The sequence below is a fragment of the Cupressus sempervirens genome, chromosome 9, assembly GCF_028749045.1.
Source record: "Cupressus sempervirens isolate cs-2001-9-10 chromosome 9, ASM2874904v1, whole genome shotgun sequence".
In the NCBI taxonomy this organism is placed as follows: Eukaryota; Viridiplantae; Streptophyta; class Pinopsida; order Cupressales; family Cupressaceae; genus Cupressus; species Cupressus sempervirens.
The window spans coordinates 435,891,563-435,909,077 of record NC_143126.1 but is presented as its reverse complement, the minus strand read 5'-3'; the positions used below and the strand labels follow the sequence as shown (position 1 = coordinate 435,909,077).

Sequence of the window (17,515 nt, the reverse complement as noted above, 5' to 3'; positions counted from 1 at the left end):
ATCATTACCAACAATCCCTGCAAAAGACGTAGCTACGGGAGAACCTGGTGCAACATGTGGTTTTCTGCTACTCAACATATGCACTCATGCCAACTATATCAACAATACCTGTAACTATAATGAGTGTAACCATAGTTGGAACAATCACCAAGTATTCGGCGCGTTTCCATCACTCGCCGAGTTTTTGAGCTTGGCGAGTTTTTCACGAAAAAACTCGTGAAAAGCAATACCTCAACCAGGAGCAAAAACTCGCCAATTATTCGTCGGTTACTCAGCTAGTTTTTTAAAAAAATTCACAAAGGCAGCAGGTAATAGCCACCCACGCGTTGGCCCAACAACATAGGGCAAAAAATTTATTCTTTTGCAATGCCAGTTGCATTGTGCGTTTTAGAGGCTTGAGGTGTGAAGAGAAGAAGGCTTGGAGGCATTCTTAGGTGATTGCAAGTGATTCAAGGCAGATTTGAGTGGATTTGTAAATAACTTTAACCGGTTTTAGAAGACATATCTCTTTCCAAGTAGGTTTGTTGAGATTGTTTTTATCATAGTTGGAAAACTTTTTATAGTTTTAAAAAATGTTCTATTGTTTTGTTGTTGCTTGTAAATGAATTCAAATCATTTAAAAGCATTTTACTCTATGTTTGAATGATTTGAAAGCCATTCAGCTCTATGTTTGATTAAAAAAAATTGAAGAATATGTAAGATTTTCTAAATACAAACCCTAGTTGTTCATTTAGTCTGTTTAGTTCATACTCATAGATCTAACTTCTAAATTCTAAGTTCTAATTTTGTTTATTCATTTTTCTATAAATTTATGTATAGGGAAGAGGTTAAGCATGACAAATCCGCAAGCAGGAAGAGTGGCCACAAACATCATGCCCATCTGGATATATAGGCATTCAGCCTAGAAATGCAAGAGATAAGGCATGGCGGTTTGCTTATGAATCTCCAAATGATGTTGGAAAAGTTATATGCATTCCATGTGAAAAACTAATTTCTAGAGGCATAAACCGCTTCAAATACCACCTTGCAAGCATAATGAAACATGATTCAAATCCTTGTCTCAAGGTAACTAAAGAAGAAAAATATTCATCAATGCCCTACTTGCAGCTGCTGAAGAGAAAAAATTGAATAGGAAGAAGGCGAAATTAGCTATGAAGGCAGCCATAGCTGAATCTCAAGGAACTCATTTTGATATGCAAGAAGAAGAAGCACTTGAGAACATGCTGGGATCTCTTCGTGGCCCAAGGATCCGCAAACAAAGTGTGTCTTTTCTCGGTTCCACTTCTTCTACATTTCCTAATTCTTCATCACCATCTGCGTGAGGGATAGGGAGTTATTTTTTGTCTAGGAACACAGCTGGATCACAGCCATCATTAGAGGGCAACGGATGGAACAAGGAGGTGCATGAGCAAACTAATATTGCAACAGCTGATTTTTGGTTTTTCAAAAATCTCTCAATGAATGTGGTTGATAGTCCCTACTGGTTGAATTTGGTGAATGCAATTTCAATATTGGGCAAAGGGTACAAGCCGTCTTCTCGCAAGGATTTGAGTGGAAGGTTAGTATTTTACTATTTAGTAATTGTAAGTAATTGTGATTCACTTCAATTCATTGTTATATTTTAAATCTTAATTGTTATTTCCTATTTTTTACTAACACATTATTACACCTAAATTTTGTAGGTTGCTTGACAATGCGGTTGATAGGGTAAGAGTATTGATAGAAGACCAAAAGAAAGAGTGGAAGAAATATGGCTGCACCATTTTATCTGATGGGTGGATAGATGGAAGTAGAACCATTTTTAATTTCGTGGTTGCTTGCAAAGATGATGTAGTGTTTTGGAAATCTATTGATGCCTCCAAGGCTCCAACAAAGTGAAAAATGCACACACATTGACTTTAATGTTGGAGAATGTTGTCATGAACGTGTGAGTAGAGAATGTCGTGAAAATTATCACAGATAATGCAGCAGCATATGTGGCAGCAGATAAATTTATTTTTTTTATGTTCAATGTGAATCATAAATGTAACGCTATGGTATTATTCAATTTAGATTTGATGTATATATGGAAAGTTTGTAACTAATTATTGATTTTTCACTAATCTTTTAGGTAGAATCTTCCAAGAGTTCAATTTAGATTTGATGTATATATGGAATGTTTGTAACTAATTATTGATTTTTCACTAATCTTTTAGGTAAAATCCTCCACGAGAGGCATCACACACTTTTTTGGTCACCTTGTGCAACACATGTCCTTGACCTTCTTTTGGAGGACATAGGAAAACTTGATTGGGTGAGTCCAGTTGTGGAAGATGTTAGGCGAGTCGCCAAATATATCTATAATCACCCATGGATTCTCAATTTGATGAGAAAGACCACTAAAGGAAAAGATTTGGTGAGACCCACTATGACAAGGTTTGCAACGATGTTCTTGACATTGCAAATATTCTCGTCCACATATTGGCTTTGAAACAAATGTTTGTGTGCTGATTGGGTTGCTTCACCTTACTCAAAGAAGCCCGAAGGAGACGTTGTGGCACGAATAGTCTTTGATGATATTTTTTTGCAAAGGCTAAGGAGATTGTGGAGGTAACTTCAAGAATCAAAACATTATATTTTTTAGTTGATTCAAGTTTCATTATTAATTCAAAACTTACTATGTTATTAACTAATTTGTATTTTTCAAATTTCAAATGTAGATGTCTATGCCCCTGGTTAGAGTCTTGCACATATGTGATGGGCAACAATCCCCAATGGGAGGTCTTTATGAGGCCACGGATAAGGCCAACAGACTCAAATTTGAACCCATTTGGGAAATAATTGATAGGTGGAACAATATGCTCCACCAACCTATTCATGCAGCAGGCTACTTCCTCAACCCCAAATGATGATTGTCCTTGACATTTTACTAAGACTTCATTTTACTTTACTTTTTAAGGATGTGTAGTAAGACTTGATATCAATTTCTATTTGTTTTAGGGTTGATTATTCCTACTTAAATCCTAACGGAGAGGTCACAGAAGATCTCTCTAAATGCATTGAGAGAATGATATCCAATGAAGCAGAGAGACCTTATTGTGACCGAACAAAAACCCTATGTGGAATCGAGGGGTAATTTGTTATCTTCTATGCTAGCAAAGAGGGCAAGAGCTACTCAAGCACAATGTAAAGCGTCAAACTTTAAAACTTTTGCAAATTGATAAGTTGTGTTTTTTGATTATCTTTTTTCATTGCTTTATAACTTATTATATTTTGTTTTGTAGATGGTTGGTGGACAAGTTGGGGTGGCAATACCCCCAATTTAAAGAATTTTGCTCTCAGAGTCCAATGCCAACCTTGTAGCGCATCCCATTGGGAGCACAATTGGAGCTTATTTGAGTCCATCTACACAAGAAAAGAAACAGAATGACTCAAAGATGGCTTAATGACCTTGCTTATGTGCATTATAATCTTAAGTTGCGCATAAAAAGGACACAAAGTTTAGTACTACCTGGTCCACTTGATCTGGAAGAGATAGATTCTTATTCTGATTAGACGGCACAGAAGCCAAGTCCATTGTTTTCAACGGATGAGATTGTTGATTTGGAGAGGTAGGCCATGGAGGGGGGTGTTGGAAGAGATTTTCATTTCAAAATGGATGACATAAAGGACAAGGACGATGATGATTCAAGCTCAAAGGAGGCATTATCAGTGCCACATATAGGAGGAGATGCATCATCTTCCAGGACGTCAAGCCAGTTAGTAGGGATGTCGGGTGAGGAGGCACAACCACAGACTTCACAGTCACACAACTCATGCCCAATCCCAATGCTAGGCACTTCTTCAAGGACTAGACCCCCTCGCTTTCCTGCTAGTACAGCTGGAAAGAGGAAGATGTGATTGCATTGATGTATTTAGTATTTACTTCTAGTTTGACAGATTGAAACTATTTACTATTTTGCTTCCCACCATCAACATTCCACATGATAATGCGATTTTGTACCAACTATGCATTTATATATATCTAAACTCTACTTGTTTCTTTTGTGTTCTCTTGAATTAACTGATTAGATGCATCTTCTCGTTAAATTTTGCAAAAAAAAAATTAATTAATAAAATTTCAGCGATTTTTTAAGATTCCAGAGTTTTTTTTTTAAATGGCCGATTTTTTCCAGTTAAACTTTTGGGGGGCTTGGCGAGTTGTTGTCGAGTCGGAGCTTTCCAACTATGAGTGTAACCACGTCATAACTTGTGGAGACAAGAACATCATGAACTACTACAACAAGAAACTATACAATGTCTGCACATGGTGAAAACTGAGCCTAACTCCACTCAAGTGAGTGATCAACATCAACCTCAAACAGCAAGTTGTCATAAGGCAATGTTGCATCCATGTCAAACATAGGATTGTCCACAAAGTGAACGTTGCCATTGTGCTAATCTAAACTATAATATGACTTTGCCTCAACATCACTCTCCTCATCATCAATGACATGTGTATCATTACTAGTTTCTTTTGTGTTCTCTTGAATTAACTGATTAGATGCATCTTCTCATTAAATTTTGCAAAAAAAAAGTATTTTTAATTAATTTTCAGCGATTTTTTAAGGTTCCCGAGTTTTTTTTTTAAATGGCTGATTTTTTCCAATTAAACTTTTGGGGGGCTTGGCGAGTTGTTGTCGAGTTAGAGCTTTCAACTATGGGTGTAACCACGTCATAACTTGTGGAGACAAGAACATCACGAACTGCTACAACAGGAAACTATACAATGTCTGCACATGGTGAAAACTGAGCCTAACTCCACTCAGGTGAGTGATCAACATCAACCTCAAACAGCAAGTTGTCATAAGGCAATGTTGCATCCATGTCAAACATAGGATTGTCCACAAAGTGAACGTTGCCATTGTGCTAATCTGAACTATAATACGACTTTGCCTCAACATCACTCTCCTCATCATCAATGACATGTGTATCATTAGAGCACACATCTACAACCACTTGCATACTGCTAAACTCCACAGTAGATGGCTCAACTAGCACAAAAGTAGCTATTGATATGATAGTATTATCGCATGCTCCTGGTCCCACTATCACTGTGTCGCCATCAAAAGTACAATTCTAGGAACTCGTGTCAACAACTGTATCATCTAACTCAACCTGGCATGAATTCCCATCACATTCCACCTCTACTATGTCCAACTCATGCGGTGTCTCATAAGAAATGTCCCCCACATCTGTAGTTGCCAATGTATCATCAATTTTCTCTTTGAAAAAGCAATATCACGCTCTCCTCAACCTCTGGATTAGAGATCAGATTTGTCATTCATTTGTGATTTTGATTCAACTCTTCCACTAACATAGTCAGCTATTTCACATTACTGAACCATATCTCAGATTCTTCATCCGTAGGTGGAGAAGTGCGTCCTCTACAAGTATAATGTCTACCTAGAATGAACCTCTTGCCTCTATCTATGAACGCTGTATACCAAATTCCAAAATAATGCATTGAAAACCTTTGAACAAACTCTGAATAAATACTGATCACTAAAAATACTGAGCCCCAATTCCCTGCAGGCTGGCAGGAAACCGCTCTGATACTACTATAGAAACCCTCAGCAAGCTTATAGCTTTAACTACATCAGTTTCCAACAGTTTGGTATTTTATCAAACACTTGGCTAACAATCTCACAATTTGGCAAACAATCTCACAACTAATTTTATTTATCATTAAACTTATAATTGGATTATGCCCATTGGGGTTTTAGAACAAGGAATGCGATTAACTTGAAACTGAAACAGGCTGTACCAAATAAATACAATGATTTGTTGGAATTTCAGAGTCTCTTGGAAATATGCCAAATACATGAAAGTAACTGCAACTGAAATGAATTTTATTGAATACCAGTGTGCAATATGCTCTTAATTTTTTTGAAAAAAATTTAAAAATTCCAAGAACCTGGTATAGTCAATTTATCTCCACTTGTGAATGCAAACTGTAAATGCCAAACTGCACCCTAGAATCTCCTATTAGTACTGACGCCTCTTTCAGTGGACAATGCCAGCTGTATGCCAAATACCAGGCTAAGGATGTGAAACGCAGGTCCAGGCAGCAGACTTACGGCCTCTGAAATTGCAATTACAGGCTGGGAAAATGTCAGTCAGATCCCCAGCAACAAAAGCAGGTCCCTAAGACTCTACGCAGGCTCTGTACTCTGTTCGCGGGCCTTTCAGCAAGATCGCAGGCCACTTATTTATTGATCAAAGGCCCTAATTAGCGATCTCAAGCCTACAGTAATACCAGACGCTGCCACACGAGCCACCAACATACATAGCTGTCCCCAAACAAAATCGCAAATCTGTAGCTTCTAATCGCTAACTTCAAACCCCTCCAAATAAGACTAATTCACTTGCATGAATCGTTTCTCTGGCACAATTAACACAATTCTAAAAGACAGCCAGATCTTCTTAGGAATTCATGCCCAGGAAAGAACAGTAATAGTGTCCTGTTCGGATTTATCCAATTTCAATTTTCTTCAGCATTAGCAAACTTCCCAGTCACAGCATGTACGGTATGAAAGTCAAGGCAACAGCAAATTGTACACTATTCCACAACAGAATCACTTCTGAGATACAGTGATAAACAGTAAAGAAGTGAGGGCAAATTGTTTTTACCTCAGCAACTATTTGCAGTTGGAACTTTCAAACCACCTTCAATTCAACCCTTAAACTTCGGCAAGGGCACATAAATCAACAACTTCAGAAATGTAACACCCTAATTTCCTGGGTCTTAATTAACAACTAACATACTCAAAGAAATATAGCTATCACTTCATCATCATAGGAAGTCAGTTAAATCAGTTTCGTTCATATGGAAGGGATTGATGGCTAAAATCAGTTAAAGAAAAATTTTTAACTAAAAACTTGAAACACTGTCAAATGAAATTACAACAAAAATTGAAATCCACATACCATGGAAACTAACGTCGAATTCAAAAACTAGGTATGCTTTTGCAACCACCCGGGTTAGTCCACAAATACCTCTATAACAATATCACGAAACAACTTCTATCCAACATTGTTAAATCAAAATCAAATGACGATTAACATTAATTACCACTATATAAAATTAGGGCATCACTTACCACTGTAATCATTAGGGCATCGATTACCATTTGAATCTTTTAGGGCTTCTAATACCACTGTTTCAAATAGGGCTTCTGATACCACGAATTCAATTAGGGCTTCCAATACCACTAATTCAATAGGGCTTCCAATACCACGGATTCAATTAGGGCTCCCAATACCACTGTATCATTTAGGGTTCCAGTCATCACTCAATCAATTTCATATTCCTTTCCTTCCAATTATTTAACTGTTCCCGACAACCAATTGAATGTATGACTTATCTTTGTCCGATGCACGTCCGGTAACTTATGGAGAGGTGAAACATTGTCAGGGGCTTAACCACCCAACCTCGGACCAAATCTTATCCCCACAATCTCTAACGAGAAAGGCCCTCCCTACCCAGAATAGACACAGGTCATCTTGCAATACACTGGGCATCTTGGTAATTAACACACCATACAACTTGGCAGTAGGAGATTACAATAACAGGATTATGCATGAGTTATTAATTAATTACTAAAATGATAAACATTGAAATGTCATAACTGATACTAAATCTTGTTATTACAGATTCCTTTCTTTCACCTCATCACCCGTTTTCTTGGCTACACAGCCGGGTGAGTCCCAGGTGTTAGGAATTCTCAGAACAATTGGTTCTGCCAACTTATACAAGAAGATTACATGCATCTAGCATTTCACAATCTATGATTACATGATCATGTTCTTTAAAGATTCCAGAATTTGATTGTTTAAGTCTAATATCCAACGGTGTAATGGTTATGGATCCGTACTATTTTTTTCTTGGCTTCAACATAAGACTCATAATACTTGTTTTTCATAAGAGTACAGATACATTTTATATTCACAGCCATAGTGAGCCCGACCTGGGTCTATGGCTTAGCAAAGATTAAATTTGCTTTGTAAATTATTTATTGGTTCTTCTTGAGAATACTACCCCTTATCTTAGAGGCGTATGGAAAATACTTTTGTATAAGCTTGCTCTGATATGACCACCTTTTAAAACAAAGTTTTGAGATAAAATCTAAATTCTATTATGGAATCAATATTCTGATTTCAAGCCAAGAATTACATTGCAATCACATGGATTTGTTCAACAATCATAATTATCTCTATTTCAATGGCTGCATATTTGATGTAAGCTCAAGATCATTAGACATTGGTATCATGAATACCTCAGACAACATCAAATAGCATATTGGATTATTTCTACTAAACAGTCTTAACCCGCTGAGAAGAACATGTCGAATCAAAGTGAGAGAGAGCAGAATAAAAGAATAAGGGATGGAAATTTGCATGCATTTTGTTACATTCGGCTAAATTCAGGTACAATCGGTTCCATATCACTGTTTCTAAGTATAAAACTTGCCATGGCAAACACTACTAAGTCAATTTATCAAAGGTTACCAAACAAGAGCATGACCAGCGACTTTGATTGCAACTTGATCTCCCGCAAATCTGAAGCTTGGTTCTAGCTTCACTCCGGCACCAGAGGATATATTGGTATCAACAGCAGATGATTTTTTTGATGTAAATGCAAAGATTTGAGAGTATAAATAGTGTAATGTTCGGTGGTAAGGAAAGAGTATTCAGCACAATGAAAATGGTGGAGAGAACCGAGAATGTGAAAGAGAGACCTCCCTTCAATCCCAATCACGGCTCCTTAATAGTTAAGCCGAGACTCCTTGGCTTACATACGTTTTTTTTTCAAGAAGTTTGTTTGGGAGCTTCCAAAAAGATCTCCCCTTCCACTCACGACTTCAAATAAATAAGAGAAGACGTGATTTCTTGGCTTCTACCGGTTTACAAGATTATATACCATTCAAATTCCAAGATGACCATTCGAATACATCATAAATTCAAATTTAAAGATAAGAAAATAAAAAGGTTGGAAGAGAAGTTGGAAAGATTGAAAAACAATTTGAATTGCCAAATATTAATCGATTAAAAGAAAGAATAGAATTGGAAGATAATAATTCCATTATTATTAAAATTCGAACATTATAATTCAAATGTTATTATATTTCAAATATTATTATTAAAATCTTATATTTATAAATGTACATGTAAACATCACTTTATTAAATTATTAAAATATAATGATGCCAAATCATTTTTATATTTATATGCACGTATATAAATATTTATTAAAATAATATGATGAAAGATAAATTAAAATCCTTTGAGATACATTTTTATTTATTTTAACCCAATTAATTTAATTTAATTATTTATTTAAATAACTCATGCGGGTCCCGCAGATGTATCATGTTTCAAGTCGCCAAGTCCTCAACCCATTTGCTCAGTGACGGTGATGCTCCTACCTATTTCTTTTCTAACAATGTTTCCACCCCTTTGACGTGTCTCCTGCAAAGAAATTCTTTGTAATTAAATTATAAATTATTTAATCGTAAATAATCATAACAGTTAACCTTCATCTCAATTCCATGAATTTGTGATTAACGATCAACTAGCATATTATCTTCACTTGAAATCATAACGACTATCTTAACATTTCGCCAGGATATAACAAATTAAACTGCCAACTGACTTCATGTGAACCTCAACGGCTATATTTCAAATTAGGTCAAATTTTGGGATGTAACAAGAAATACACACATAACCACAAAAGCAAATAGATAATTCAATAATCGGATGCTTTTCCATCAAAATGAGGTCATATTTATAACCCCTACTGTAATAGGCCACCCTATTTTTTGGCTTGTTTTTGAATCCGTTAGCTTGTAGAAATTTTGTCAAACAATTTGCATGCAGTCTAGTAGCTGAGATTTCTGATTTGTCTCTTTCCAATATGGATGAAATGTTTGTTGATATAAAACTATTGCTTACTGTTACTTTCAATAATAAATAATTAAATAACAAGATGAATACTTCAAGAGTTACATAAACATAACTTCAGTGCTATTTTTTTAAAGCTTCCAACATTCAGATTTATCTCAGAAATTTGCATTACAAATCAAAGTATCAGACAATTGCAAGCCTGGTAATTACCAACATAAGATTCACACAGGTTTGACAAGAATGTAACAGTTACTCACAAGAGACAACTCCAGCAATAGTTTCAAATTCAATGATGTCTCCTTCCAAGCAACAGCAGATCGCTTTGATAATGTTCAAACTCCAGACCTAGTCGTACTGGTTCTGTGTGTTATCAGACGCCTCTATGCAGTCACTAGTCAGCCACAACACTGATTTGCAGCCCCTCCAAAATAGACACAAATTATTTACCAGCAGTTTATCTTCAACCCAGCCCTTATTCCTTCAAATCAAACTCCCAAGGAACTAACAATCTCCTTCAAATAAAATATCAAATACCTCACAATCTGATTTCCAACAAGATAGCAATTACTATAGCTGTGTCATTGTAGCTCGGCACTGTAGCGCTGTCACTATAGCTCGGCCACAAACTTAGCCACGCTGAGTGATGTCTTCAATAAAGACGTCCAGTAACATATACAACAGCCTGGGAAATACTATGAACTTCGAACTCTATCAACAACCCAGATTTATAATTTGGCTCTTCATTCCCAACTACCAAAACCCGAACTCTTCCTAGCACAGTAAAACTCGACCAAATAGAGAATAGATATCAATATAAATTACCTTGAAGTTCCAACACAAATCTCAATACCATATCTTTCAATGGCGTCAAGATTGATAGCACAGAGGGTTTACGTCCTCCAAGCCCAAGGAGAAAATCTCCACAATCGCCAAATTCACATAATATCCAAGCATGCCCCAAATGAGAGCTATCATCTTTCTTTTAACCCTTCCTCACTAGTTCTACACTTCCCTCTTGCCAATGTGGGATAATACATGAGTCTTAATGTTACTTTTCCCTTTTACGAATGCCCATGTATGTACTTTAAAAGGGGGAACTTGATTTTTATAAAGTGACTTTATGAAACATTATAATATTTAATTTAAATAGTCACTTTTATCGTTATAACTTCAAACATTAAAATAATATACCAAATAAATTTGGAATCCCACATATAATAGCTCATCGGAAAGAGCTTGACATAATACATCTCATCCTGCCACCGAAAAAATGAAGGTCTGCATCCCCTATTGGCTTACTAAAAAATAGTAAGTCCTCCCCGAAACCCAACAAATGAACTCCATTTGGCTTGTAATTAAATTTGACTAGGCCAAATAACCTTCCGGATCCCATTTGAAGTCCTGGTTAGCCCTCGGGACCATGAAAGAACGGGCTAACGACAACATATATCCAAATTGGCTAAGCAGGGGACATTACACCTACTGGCACAAAGTTTCCCAAATGCGACTTCACTTAAGAAGCTTCACCAACACAACATCATTTTCTAACATTATTATAATAAAGTGCTATTATAATAATGAGATTTTAAAATCTAACTAATAAGCATGAGCCCATGTCATTAATAGCCCAATCCACTGCAGGCGATGACCAACTGCCAGCGCCACCATCTGCACTACCAAATATGGCAACCACTTGATTTAGAACTACTAAAAATAGTAAGTCCACCATTGAGACCCCCAAAACATTCTGTCAACTCACAAGGATCGCTCTAATGAACTGAATCGATCAACTGTAGAAGCTCACCAAAAATGGGGACATCACACCTTCCTAGGAGATTAGGTAATAAGAAAAGAAAAAACAATTTCAATTAATATTTATTACTAATTTTGTGTTAAAAAATTGCATCATAAGGTTAGGTTATTAAACAGCCAAACAATGAATACAGATGCTAGAGATGTATAGCATTCACAAGGAATGGTATGGATCTCTAGCGAGTTGCTAGGAACTAAATCTCATCCTATCCCCATTTATCACAGCTTATTCATATATCAATGATTTTTGAGAAGGGTTGTGGTCAGGTATTCCAAAATTTATTAAGCCATCTATCTAGTGGGGTATTTTTTGGCAATTCTTGCTTTTTTTATTCATGATTGAATGTAGATCCATATTATTTTTCTGCCTTTCTAATAATACATGTTTATTTCCTTCAAGCTGGATTTGTAACTACTGATATGCATGATCAAAATTCTAAACAATATTCAAAAATAAGAAACGAGGAAGGTGAAAAGTTGCATTATTGTTAAAATATGCTCCAAAGGTTGGGAAGTGATATGTGTTGTTTGAAATATTCACCCAAAGAGTATAAAAGGGTTAGGTATATGGGCACTGAGGAAAAACATGAGAGCAATTTTCCTTGTATTGTGAAGCATGAAACAGGAGAGTCCAAAAGACCCTTACAACAAACATTTTCATGCATCAAAGCCTTATCACTTAATGAATCCCTTACTACTAAATATTCTTCCATAGGACATTGCCTGCAACTTCACTTTCCTGTTGAATAAAGGTATCAAGAAAAATCCCTGAAAAACGAACCTGTATAATGTTATTTTTTACCAACAAAATGATAATGATCTTAGGTCCACAAAGAATTATAGTTTACATGGGAAATATTTAGCTTGCACAAATAAGAAGTTCAGCAATGTAGAAGATGTGAAATTAAAAGCATGCGGTTATCCTCCATACAAAATGCACCTTTGACCAAAATTGAAAGAATCGAAAACACAACGGATTTTACTGAAATTTTCAGCATTTGTTCTAAATGATCTCTATGTTTTGTAATTGAAACCAGAAAAAAAAAATTGAGAAAAAATCACTGTATTTTCAGAGATCTGAAGAAAAAAAAAATTGTTTTTGGTGCATTCTGTCTGGAGCATAGCTAGCACCAAATTAAAATGCCTTCAATAATTGACTGAGCAGCTTTTAACTACTTCATTATAGTTCTAATATATTGCCCGGCATCATTACAGTAAATAAGAAACTCACATAGTTTATTGTACCATATCCAGCAAAAACATAGAAAAGATTCCCAATTTGTATTCCTGCTCCGTCAAGGCGTGGTACAGGGGCTTCTGCCATCTCCTCCCACTCCAGCTCAAGGGTATTGTCTTCATTTGGAAGATTCTTAACTTCCTCTTTCTGAGTATCTCTTTCTTCCTTGACATTTTCCAGCTAAGCTTACAAGAGAGAAAACAACAGGGTAAAATTCAGTCTCTCTCCTAGACATACATATAAACTCCCACACAACACACAATACAATGAGAACAAGATATACATATTGCTAGGCTCTCAATTAAACAATAAAAAACAGTTCTGAGAAGGTTTTGATACACAATCCAATTGAAGAGCTTCCATCTGCTAAATGCCCAATCAAACAGAACAGACAAATTCCTTGCTCCAGACTGTCTGTGACCTCAGAGAAATTGCAGAACGAGCATGGTATCACACCACCTTTATATGTTAGTTCTGTTTTGTAATGCTAAATGATATCATGTATGTAACAGGAACATGCTACAAGCTGAAAGATCCCAAGCTTGATCCCATATGACCTTATCGATGCAAGCAGTCATTAACTACCCATTCAAGTACTCATTTGTTGAAATGAATGATGGTTCCACATGATAATAATTATAAAAGAATAGGAAGAATAGGAAAAACAGGAGATCAACATGCAGCAACAAAACTTTCCACGAGACATTAATATCTTGAAAGTTGATGTGAAAATACTAATGATTTCAAGCATGCAGAGCTTATAATGTGGATAATATTAGCATAGCATAATTTCCAAGGTGGGCCAAGTAGAAGGAGGAATCGTCAAATAAAACTCCACATTGAATAAACAATTATCTCTACCAAGTATGCTAAGAACTTAAAAAATACTGTCACAGTTATCCTATGTTAGTCATGGCTTAATGACCAATGAAATCTCAAGTGGAAATAGAATTTACTGAATCAAAACTTATTTTCTACTGTTCCACTTGATTAACACATTACAGCATTAAACACACATGAATATTGTTGAAAATCTAAAAAATGGAAGTAACAGAAATGAAAGCATTCCCTACAAAAAAGGCTCAACTATTTTACTCTGGGAACCCTGAGGAAAACCCAGTTTAGTAGGAGCAATCAATTGTCTACTTTAATGATAATTATAACAGAAAAAAATGAGTGCTAATGGCAGATACAACTCCATTCATTCTTTCCTCCTATGACCCCAAACATACTCTCCACCATTATTTAGAAGTTTTGGAGCATCCCCCTCATGCACTTGAAGGATCTGTAACCTACTAACCACAATATTTTAAGGGTAAAAATAATCCTTTCGTTTCAAATTCCACTTCTCCACCAGTTGTGACAAACCCACAAGTAATCCTCAAATAATGGTTTCAGAAGAGCAATATTGGTTTGCCTTGAACAGAAAATTAAGAGTTTCTTTAGCTGATCTTTCCCAAAGTGATCTTACTTAATATAATTAGTCCTTTCTTGATCCTTATGGATCGCACCTTCCTTCTCAGAGATGCTTTTGGCCCCATAAAATCGAATAGACACTAAATAGTTAATAAACTTCAAACTTCAAAGCATGGATTGCAAACTCAGTAAGTACTTGCGAGATTTTTGTCCTGCTAAGTAACTCACTAAGTTGTTATGGCAAGTTCTTGGTGATTACTCGTTGATTTTTTGGCAAGTGCTTTTCACAGAACTGAATGCGAGTTCATGCCATTGACTCATGGGATATGGCATGCATGTGGGAGACACTTAGGAGTTAGGACACACAAAACATGCTCAAAGTCTATGGGTTTTTTTCCTTGTAAGAGCCAATTAACTTCTCATTTCCTCACATTATATCAGCACATACATTTGAGCTAATTAAAAGGATTTTTAGGCGAATTTATAGGGTAAGCTAGTCAAAAAACAGTTTGTTTTCCCCAGGCATTAAAACTCATTTTATCTACTAAAATCCAGCAACCAGAGTAAACAATTCATAATTTGACAGTATTTAGTAGTAATTACAATTTTACTTCAAAAATTTGGATTTTTGAGCATTGTCTTTGTTCATTTATAGCAATCTTTTATATGGAATCACTAATTTCCCCCTATAAATGAATTATTTTGCTGATTTAAATTTTGCTTTTAAAACAAAAATAACTAGGCTATACAGAGTTTGTGTCAATTTATACTAAGCTTATACTGACTTATACTAATTTATGTAATGTCCCTTATTGGGACCTACACTATATTGCCCTAGAATTCCCAAATAAGATATGGCTATATTTAAGAATACAAATTGTCAACTTTATATCTCACTTTAGAGCCTGCAATCAGGTTAATTATCATTAAGAAAAATCAATAAGCATATCATCCTAGTAAAGTTACAAAGAGAATTTTCTACTATCATTATAATTTACATAATGTACATATAGAATTCCCTTAAGGCTGTTCCCAGCAACCCATGCGGACTATGAAGATCATACAAGGTTACTCAATCCTAACCATCAAGCCTAAGAGCATGTAATGAAACCCACCATTCGGCCTCCCAGCCCCACTCAGGGTTACTACTACTCAAATGAACCCTTATGCTACTTTATTTCCTTGTATGTACATTTTCCCCTCCCTAATGGGCTGGAAGATTGGCTATAAGCTTTAAAGGAATCTTCATCATCATTAATTATGCATGCATTCTTACTTCATTATTAATTATGCATACATTTGAAGCAATAGAATATCTGCATACATTCGTACATCCTATCAAATGAAAGTCAAATAACAAATCAGCCAAATCAGATTGCTATACATCATACTTGATACCACAATATTTGGTAAGTATATAAACTGCTTATTTAATATATTGATTTTGAGTCTGCAAACTCTTATTAGATAAAAATGCTGCTTTCCACTTTTTTGAGACCCGGACTGGGGTAGGAGCACCTAGTCAAAGCTCCTTGTTTTAATTTTGGCATGTACTGACTCTAGCCAAGTCAGGAGTGTGAGTTTTGACCTTTCAAGATCATGGTTGAGTTTGTTCCTAGATGGAGTTGGCTAGGTTCAATCCACTCTAGGTCTTAGGTTTTATTGCTTTAGGTTGTTTGTGTTTTGGTTGTTAGGGGTTGTGGGTCTTATACCCACCCAACCTAAGAAAGGTATGGTTTTTTGAGTTATGTTGTCCTCTATGATGGTTTTACATCCTTGTGCATAGGTTGGAGACTATACCTGGTCATTTGGCAAAAGTTGGGGAAAGATGTCAAAAAGATGTCAAATGTGAAAAAGTTGTCAAATAGGTAAAAACGGTCTAAATCATGTGAATTGGTGTTCTAAAGGCTAAATCATGCCTAGACATCATAAATAGGTCATAATGGACAAATTTGGAAGTTCCCAAATGAAGGAACGCAAAGTTGCTCGAAAGTGCAAAAAGTTGTCAAAGTTGTCCACAATTTTGAAAAGTTGCTTAACTTTTTAATAGGAAAGTTGCATAACGCAAGAAAGATGTTGATGGTTATTCTAACTATCTACAACCTCTTGAGGAACTTATAAAACCATGAAATGAGCCCACTCCAAAGGTTGGAGGTTGTAATAAGTAGAATTTTGCAAGTGGATCCACGAAATATAGTCCAGATTTTGAGAGTTTTTGAGTTTCTTGGTTGCTTGTATGGACTAATGGATTGAAAGGCTCATTTTTGTGTTGGATTCTTATTGCTCATGTTGTTACGGTACCTTTTATTTTAGACTTCAAGTCGTTTAGAGTTCATTTTGATGAGAGACATTTATGTCCTAAATTATACCCTTATATATCCCTCCCATTTGCCTTAATTTTCATTTTTTTATTCCCCTTTTATACGATTTTCCCATTTTATGTTGCATATAATTCGATATATATACTTGTAACAGACTTGTTTTTAGTTTATGGTCAAAAAGAGAGTGGAATCTTGTTTGTTAAAACATGAATGGAGGAAGATTTGAACTTGCAACCTCCCTCATCCTATTTATTCACATGACCACTCAACCATGCATGGTTGTTGAGACACGTGTGGTCAATTTGAAATTGAAGGTGCCGAATCCCACCAAATCCACCTGCCATGTGCTTTTGTCTTATTTGCACTAAAAGACAAAATCAAATAAAATATTGCCCATAAAAAGAAAGGAGGGCCGACGGATTGAACCGTCGACCTCCCATTTCCCATGTTCACTTCTCCACCATTGCACCATGCGTGATTTTCAGAGATAGTTATAACCGCACAACAATATAGATTGATATTTCTGAAAATAGAGATCCCAAACTCTCTTATAAATTGTAACATCAATTGCCCAAGGGATAGAGGAAAATATATATATTGTGAGAAAATTTATATTACAGAAAGAAACTCTTGGCAATCCTATAATATTTATGGTGAATGGAATAGTATTGTTGATGATTAAAGCAATGTAGAAGATATATTTATTCTATCACCGGATATTTTGAGAAGGCAGGGCCCACTCCAAGATTGCCTAGTGATATTTTATTTTCAGTTGTATGGTGTGCATTAGTTTATTTTAATTAGT

The 17,515-nt window shown here is 35.7% G+C and overlaps 1 protein-coding gene across 2 annotated transcripts in view; it reads right to left on the bottom strand.

Annotated features, from left to right (window-relative positions):
- Window positions 1-17,515, bottom strand: part of LOC149539167 (kelch repeat-containing protein At3g27220-like) — a 101,229-nt gene that overhangs the window by 33,337 nt on the left and 50,377 nt on the right. For both annotated transcript variants that reach the window (XM_089800494.1, XM_089800495.1), the window contains exon 2: window positions 12,968-13,153. In XM_089800494.1, coding sequence (XP_089656620.1) covers window positions 12,968-13,153 — 186 coding nt within the window. The remainder of the gene's footprint in view (window positions 1-12,967; window positions 13,154-17,515) is intronic.